We start from the raw sequence: 9,081 nt of genomic DNA on the forward strand, positions 1-9,081 counted from the left end.
TTAAAGTTCTCTTCTTGCTCTCTCCAGACGACTTTATTCAGCTCAGAGGAAACTTATCTAAACTTGAAGTCACACAGCCTTCATTAAACCCTCTAATATTGGGGGTCTTTTCTAAGCAAGGGCGCCCTTCCCCATTGAATTTTTTTTGACGGGTGGGGTGGCCAAACGGGGGTCTTGGCATCTCCAGTATCACATCGCGAACACGTTCTCGGTAACCCCAGTATATTGGAGGTATCTATCTTACACTTGAACCTACAGTTTTACTCTCGTACTGCTTACTGTATTCACAAGTTCATTTACGCACACACACACACACACACACACACACACACACACACACACACACACACACACACACACACACACACACACACACACACATTTAAATATAATAATATCTATCTATCATATATATATATATATATATATATATATATATATATATATATATATATATATATATATATATATAAATATATATATATATTACGGTCTGCATTTTGACCCACACTGGCTGTACTGCTTCCTGAGCTACTGTTCCTAAGCTGAATAAACTAAGTCAGCTATAGCAGAAATAAAGGTAAAAAACACTTCAAGGTATTCAAAAGGTTAACGAAATTCAGATGTAGTACTCACCCTCAAATTTCTCTCGTGAGATATCCCCCACTTTGGTTAGCTGCGCCAGGAGTTTTAGGAAACCTGTGGGAGAGGAGGAGGGCTTAAATAATGTGGATAAGATGATACTGGAGAGAGAGAGAGAGAGAGAGAGAGAGAGAGAAAAGTGGGGACAGATAGAGGTAAAAAGTGGACAAGTCGACATAGAAAGAATATATATATATATATATATATATATATATATATATATATATATATATATATATATATACCATCATCATCATCATCATCATCATCAGCAGCAGCAGCAGCAGCAGTTTGAGTACACTGCAGGACCGGCCTATCCCAACCGAAGTGGGGGCGATACAGCCAATGTATCTCTACCAGGTGGCTTAGGCTGTCTGGTAGAGACTGTATGTAGGGTGTGAAGTGCTTGTAAGTGTAATTGTAGTGTTGGAGTGGCTTTGGATGTGTGTAGTCATATATATATATATATATATATATATATATATATATATATATATATATATATATATATATATATATATGTATATATATATATATATATATATATATATATATATATATATATATATATATATATATATATATATATATATACAATGGTTAGAGTACGGTAGTGGCTATCCTAAGCTGAATAAAATCGTATGGGAGTATCAATAACAATGTAAATGGTGTCACCTACCCCTTCCCCAACTTCTGCACAAAATATGACTCGCAGCCCTAAGAAGGAAAGTCGTGAGAGAAACTGAAAGATCTCTCTCTCTCTCTCTCTCTCTCTCTCTCTCTCTCTCTCTCTCTCTCTCTCTCTATATATATATATATATATATATATATATATACCTACCTACCTACCTACGTTCGTTCGTTCAAAGATTCCTTGCACATATAGTGCAGGCCGGGCCATACATTAGCCCGGTCAGTGGTGTATGGGCTTGTTAAAAAACAGTAAGTGGGGAGGACAGAACCTGGGGATTGCCCAGCACACACGTCATGTCTCCTGACTGGCTTTGTGGTGTGTGTGTACCTACCTACCTATGTATCTACTGTATATACGGTCTATCTGTCTCACTCTATCTCTCTTAACAGTTCTTAACAGTCCGACATTATTTTACCTCTCAATTCCTCAGTAAATCAACCTTCTTCTATTAACTGTTTTAGCTCGTTGGTGTAATAAGCAAAATTTTTGTGGGTGAGAGAGTGTTCTCTGTGTTCAAGGCCTTGCACACACGCTTTCTCTCTCTCTCTCTCTCTCTCTCTCTCTCTCTCTCCTCATGCTCCTATTTCTTATCTTAAGCTATTCTCACTACCTCTCACCTTGAATATGCTTCTCAGTTATTCAGATGATGCTCTTCAGTTTATATTACCACTACCGGTACTTTTATTCTCCCATTTCCTCAATCATTCACTGGTTTAAAAGTCTTTACAACTAGCTTTGATGCCTTTCCTCTTAATACTTGCTGCCCAGTGTGTCTGCTTACTTTTGCAGACTGAGATTTAAGTACTGTAAGTTTCATGGTTCAATTTTTGTACGTTTAGATTGCATGCTTATCTTTCAGTGTAACATTTCAACAGCATACCATGTCAAATTCCTTACGCCTGTCATACATGCTTAGTTTTCAATATTACCTTCAAATCAGCATTCCCATCACGTTTCTTACCTCTGTCATAGTCTGCCTTACACAGAGGCCTGACCGTGAGTCCGTCCCCCGGTGTGGCAGAGGTAACCCCGTGCTTCATGTAGGTTATGCCGCTCCAGTCGATTGACGCCAACAACCCGGGGTCATACAAGGGCTCCTCACCAGCTTCAGGCCCAACCCCAGCCTGAAACACCAGGAAATGGAGGCTGATCACATATCATGTGTGGTAAAACTGTTTGATATCAAACTTCTTAATATCTTAGACAGGCTCTAGATTAGTTTCCTTCAATAAGCATATTCGTCTGGCGGTTGCCAGAATAAAATAAGCAGACCTATGTATGATCATAACGACCGTACGATTAACACTTTGCCTGCTATGACGTACACTAACTGAAGATGAGAAGCAGGGAAAACAACCATGTGAAGTGACTAGACAGGAGACTGGGTTACTGAGAGGTGGGTAGTTGTGAGAGGACGTGAGTCAGGAACCACGTGAAAGAACTAGATGCTGTGTCTCCATGAGGAGCATGGGACGTTGCTAAATTGGGACAGAAATGCTTGGACGGCCTTTTGTCCTTGTCGCCCTGGACGAACTGTGCGTAGGTGTCTGTCCATGGAAATGCTGTGCAGTACAGAAAAAACAAAGGATGTAGCAAAAAGAACAGAGGTACGGTAACTTTACCGTTTGGATGTTGAAAGCTGTAGGCAATGACACAAGTAACTAGCTGTAGAGGTGGGTATCTGTCTGTCTATTTATCTGCTGTCTGACCTCGCATCCTGTGAGGGGCAAAGGCACTAACGAAAAAATCCCCAGGCATACTACACTGGCCTATTTGTCTACTCTATAAAGACCTCCCCCGCCCCACGATACATCGCCTTCCCTCATATACCCCCTGGGCTTAGGAAATCATTTAACACGTTGGGTGGTAATCACATAACCAGAAAATGGACGCCTGGTAACCAAATGGATTAAGGCGTTCCAACCGGATGTGGCCCATACAGTTTATAATCCAAGGGGTGGTGGGATTTACTGTTCACTTAATGTCATCCACGCAGGGAAGAGCCACTGGTCACCCTTGCCTTAAGTGTCTGGATTGAGCAGCCTAGCCCGGGGCCCCTACACTCATGAAGGGGCAGTGGAAGAAACAATTAAAAAAAAAAAAAAGGGGGGGGGTTGAGAAAAGAAGCGAAAAAAATGTCCATCTATCTTAATCTCTTTTTCCTGCCTCCAACCACTCCACTCTCAGTCTCTCACTCTGTTCGCTCCGCATGGCCGAGCAGCCTCAAAGTGGTTACAGATACAGAAGGTATGCCAAACAATTTAACCGATACCGAAATTCCCTACGCCTACGAAAATTCGGCCCTATGTTTCGTTTCACAGTACTAAAATGGACAGATTATACCTATTTCGTGTTTACTGCGACGTAGTTGCTGATATGGTTATTTTACCTGGGCTAACATTACGGTATATCTTTTTTTTTTTTTTTTAAGACAAAATTCTTTAGTACAGATACTTTAAAAGATAAGGTGTCAAGGGTTTGTTGGAGTCTTTATGTTTTATTATACACAAGCAAAAAAAGAAATAAAAAAAAAAACGTTCTATGACGTATGGTACCGGGCACTTACTACTATTAACGTCACAAAAGTGAACATGACGGAATACTAACATTTCACTGGGGCTTGTTTTGCGTGTGTGTGTGTGTGTGTGTGTGTGTGTGTGTGTGTGTGTGTGTGTGTGTGTGTGTGTGTGTGTGTGTGTGTGTGTGTGTGTGTTTTAGGACAGCACACACTCAAAAAACGTTATTCAATTACAGCATAAATACTCGTATCAGGAGAGTCCAGTAACAGCTTTATGAGCTAGATCGTCAGCCTTTTCATTGAAGGGTATCCCAACATAAGAAGGAATTCATATGAAGTGGACTTTATGAGCTGTACTTTCAGTAAACCGGATGGTTGATAGACATCTATTGACTATATTACAATGTGTAGAGTCCCGGAGGATTGGAAGTCAGGTATAATTATTCCCTTGTACAAAGGAAAAGGGGAAAAAGAAGTGTGTGGTAATCATAGGGGCATATGTCTTCTTAGTATAATAGAAAAAGTGTATGGTAGAATACTTATTGACAGTTAGAGAAAGAACAGAGGAATTAGTTGGAGAAGAACAGGGAGGCTTTAGGAAAGGAAGAGGTTGTGTAGATTAGATATTCATTCTTAGATCTTTAGTGGAACAGTTTCTAGAGAAGGGAAAGAACTTGTATGCGGCTTTCATGGATTTGGAGAAAGCATATGACAGGGTGGATGGACAAGGATTGTGGAAAGTATTAAGAATATATGGAGTAGATGGGAAGTTGTTGAATGCTGTGAAGAGTATGTATAATGGTGCTAAGGCTGCAGTGCGTGTGGATGGTGAACTAAGTGAATTTTTCTCTTTGAAGGTTGGGTTGAAAGAGGGATGTGTCATGTCTTCATGGTTGTTCAATCTGTATATGGATGGGGTAATAAAAGGGGTACAAGGTAGGGCGGTGGATGTTGGAGGGGCCCTGGTGAGAAAGGGTAGTGTTTGGAAACTCCCTGTACTGTTTTTTGCAGATGATACTGTGTTGTTCAGTGAAGACGAAGGGGAGCTGCCAGGCTTGGTGGATGAGTTTGGGAGAGTAAGAAACGGAATCTAAAGGTGAATGTATGGAAGGGTAAAGTGATGGTCTTTGAGAGAGGTGAAGTCAGTGAATGTACAGCGAGGTTGGATGGTGAGGAATTGGAAAATGTGAGTACGTTTAAGTACTTGGGGAGTGTGATGAGTAAGGATGGAGGTTTGGAGGGTGAAGTGCTTGAAAGGGTACAGTAGGGAAGAAAGGTTGCTGGTTCCTTGAAAGCAGTGATAAGAAACAGGGAAGTTAGCATGGAAGTGAAAAAGTTACTCCATGACTATTATGATACTAACTCTAACATCTGGAAGTGAAGCTTGGACGTTGTTGGAAGGACACAAGTCAAGAGTGAGAGCAGTGGAAATGAGTTATTTAATAGGAGCCTGTGGAGTCACATGGAGAGACAGGTTGACAAATGAGGATATAAAGGAGCGTTGTGGTGTGGATGTGGATGTGACAGGAAGCGTTTGGAGGAATACACTGAGGTGGTTTGGCCATGTGGGGAGGATGGAGGGTGAAAGACTGACAAAGAGAGTGTATGTGAGTGAGGTGGAGGGGGGAAGAGGGAGGGGGAGGCCGAGGATGAGATGGAGCGATGGGGTGGAGAGGAATATGAGAGGGGGGGGTGTGAGTTGGGAGCAGGGCAGTGAAATGGAGGGGAACAGGGCGACGTGGAGGCGATTTGTTTGTGGCCACCCCGAACGGGATTGAGGTGTGCTCTCTCTCTCTCTCTCTCTCTCTCTCTCTCTCTCTCTCTCTCTCTCTCTCTCTCTCTCTCTCTCTCTCTCTCTCTCTCTCTCTCTCTCTCTCAAAAAAATAAGACCTAATAGTCATGATATTACTAGACAGCTTCATGCTAGCATAGCAAATGGCATCTCTCTTCACTACGTAAATGTGTCTCAGAATGCTTATATAACATATAACCACAGAGGTGGACTTTATGACGTTGTTGTCATGAGAGTGAGACTTGATTACTGTATAAACATTATTGGGAATTCCCCAGAGATGACCCTATACCATGAGCAGTTTGTGGGGCACCTGAAGCACACACTGCATCACTACATAATGGAATGTCCACTCACTACGAAGGATTGAAACCCACGACTTATTACGCGGACTGAGCAAATATCATGGTTGATCAATGAAAATCTGTTATTTCCCATTCTCCGCGAATACCCTGAATTTGTACCTAAATTCTGGAAAGCACTACTCACAACATATACTGTTACATTTGCTATTCTCCAATCTGTTCTACATTATCGTCAACATCCATTGCGTTACTCATCACTGTGCACTTCTTGCTGGCATATTTACATCATAACATCATAGCCTACACCTTACCATACACTACCTTGCCACGGTCGCTAACAAATGTACTACTCAAGCCACTGAAAGAGAAAACGCTAGTGTGTACCAATGCAGGTCATGTTTAAAATGAATAAATAACTAAAGAGAGAGAGAGAGAGAGAGAGAGAGAGAGAGAGAGAGAGAGAAATGAAGGGATTGGCGTCGTGTTGGGGAGTGTTCTGGCCATCAATCACCGACCCCAAACGACCCACTGATAAGGCGGTGCAATGTCATCATTTCAGGCTCGGGCTAATGTCGCTACGCTATGCTTCTATACTGCTTTGATGCTACTTCTTTCTCCTATATGTGATGTATCATATAAGCTCCTTTATATTTTATAAAACGTACTATAGCTAATGTTTTTTGAAGGGCGTGGGGCTACACCACGAATTTATGACCACTGTAAATAACCGTACTTGTTGAAGGTGTGTGGCAGGTCCCACCACCTTCTGTTGTACAACTACTGTTTATCTTTGCAACAAATATTTCAATCAGCCAGTTATTCAGTTACTGGGATATGTCTTATAGTTAATTCTTTCATTTTATATCTGTCTTGCCACTAATACAAAACATATATATATATATATATATATATATATATATATATATATATATATATATATATATATAGTGTGTGTGTGTGTGTGAAGTATGCTCTGGTTAGGTGCGCGTCCACACGCGTGCTGGAAAAAGTGCTGGCAACATGTAAACAACACAATATCGAACAAGCTGCACCCATGCTGGAAACAGAAGCGTCCAGATCATGTTGGCAACATCATGATGAAGCCTCAGCTGCGCCAGCAGGTTTGAAGCTGCACTGTAACATGTTTGCATACATCTGTCCAAATACTGCTGCATACATGTATCCAAACATGCTGCCAGCTGTGCTGTCAACACATGTTCGAGTACACGTGTGGACGAGACCTAATATAAGGATGGACTGAAGAGAGTACGGAAATATGTAGTTTCTGCGACGTTATTAGATACTGATTTTATCAATCACAGACAAATAAAACTATATTACGCAGGCCTATCCTGCTAACCATGCCTTCAGTTCTAAGCATGGTATTAGGCGGTCCTAATTTCAGTACATTTCGGTTCACACCTTGACAGCTGAATTATGGTAAACGTCCAGAATGATTCAGCTGAGACCATCATTGCTCTCACTATGCTCCTTTGACTTCTAATTTGTCACGTCTCCATCCTGAATGTTAATTTGCAAAAACTAATTAACGATAAATTAACACGCTGTCAGTCACGAAGTGTTATGGAAAGGATTGCTACTGGGCTATGTGAATAAGCTACAAGAGGACGAAAATATGGGCCAAGTTAAGGTGCCAGAACAAAAGGAACAGAAGGACGTTGGAGAGCAAGATACGAGTATATGACGGCCAACTCTACAGTAACATGGGAGTTCCATAGGTATATTTTTCATTTGCAAACAAATGATATTAATCCGTAAGAATCATATTATATTGATACTTGGGCATAAAGCTTCTTAAATGAGAAAAATCGTTGAATCTGTAAGCTTATGGAAAGAATTTAATGTTCATAATGAAGTTTTCAGTACCGTGGTGTATACGCAGTAATAATCCTTTTGTCATAACTCTTCGTCAGGGTTAAAACATTATTTCCTCTGCTCGGGTTAGTATATATATATATATATATATATATATATATATATATATATATATATATATATATATATATATATATAATGAGCTTTCATACATGACGCTTTCGCATATTTTCTTCATGACTTTCAATGCTTTGCTACCGTCCACCTGACAAAGATTCATTTTAAAATATATACGTAATGCAGTCTTACTTGTTGATTTTTAACTCCTTCACTACGAATAATATAACATTCTGCGAGCTGCGAAAACATGTTTAAGTGAATAGGCAAATCCGCATTGTAATTAGAGAGCATAGGTGACCTCATGGTTCCTCTTCTTTATCGATTTATTTGGCACAGTATACGGTGTCTTATGATTTACTTGTACACTGATTTTATTGTTCTATTACCGACATACTTTGCATCATAACATAAAATACGATACTGATGTGGATGGAATGTGCAGAATTAATCGCAAAGAAAGTCATTACGAAATCTCCACGATCTAGACTATGACTACAAACAGAAGTACTGTACTCACCAGCTGCACGTCCAAAGCACCCATGATAAGCACAATGCACGGTCTGATCACAGAGAGGAGTGGCACACGTCTGACAGCTGCTCTGTCTCACCGCTCCACCTTACCTGCTACGGACGCCAGGTAGGGAGACGAAACAAAAATGAACAGGCATCTCCATGGTTACCAAACATCACTTTGCCATGATTTGTCTTCTTTGAAAATTGCCTATAAAACCTCACAGATTCACTAGAACCTTAACTTTTCCCATGTACGAATCACCAAGATATTAGAGTGCAGCAAACCGCTGAGAATACAGGTTAGGGAAAATTATAGTCAAATGGCAGTTCCCGTACTGAAAGGTATGACCCTGAATTCCGTTACACAGATATTTCCGCCTTTAAATCTCAACAGGAAGCTTGTGTCCACATACACCTCACTCTCATTAACCGTAACATCGTCAGTTTCGCAAATTATAGGCCTCGACAAGTGTGTGCGGGAGTCCAGTTGCATAATACACCAATGCTGTCTGCAGACGTCCACCACTGTGGCTGGCTCGTCTCGGCAGAGGGACGGTCGTGGTGCCGCGTGTCGCTTTTTTGGCGCCGTCTTTAAACCACCGGCCTGGGAGTCATATTCATTCAGAGCTATATGGGAGAGTTTTCTGCACCTCTTCCTTAG

General features: G+C 41.0%; 1 protein-coding gene across 1 annotated transcript in view; it reads right to left on the bottom strand.

Moving 5' to 3' along the window:
* The window catches only part of Gnpnat (glucosamine 6-phosphate N-acetyltransferase), a 38,455-nt gene extending 29,964 nt beyond the window's left edge, over nucleotides 1-8,491 (bottom strand). Inside the window, exons 1-3 of the mRNA XM_080278163.1 lie at nucleotides 8,425-8,491; nucleotides 2,298-2,460; nucleotides 637-699 (exon numbers count right to left, since the gene is read on the bottom strand). Of these exons, the coding sequence (XP_080134289.1) occupies nucleotides 637-699; nucleotides 2,298-2,460; nucleotides 8,425-8,448 (250 nt within the window). The 5' untranslated portion in view covers nucleotides 8,449-8,491. The remainder of the gene's footprint in view (nucleotides 1-636; nucleotides 700-2,297; nucleotides 2,461-8,424) is intronic.
* Between the last annotated feature and the right edge of the window lie 590 nt (nucleotides 8,492-9,081).

The sequence above is a fragment of the Coenobita brevimanus genome, chromosome 72 (genome assembly GCF_032717465.1).
Source record: "Coenobita brevimanus isolate Jiangsu-jjx chromosome 72, ASM3271746v2, whole genome shotgun sequence".
Taxonomy (NCBI): Eukaryota; Metazoa; Arthropoda; class Malacostraca; order Decapoda; family Coenobitidae; genus Coenobita; species Coenobita brevimanus.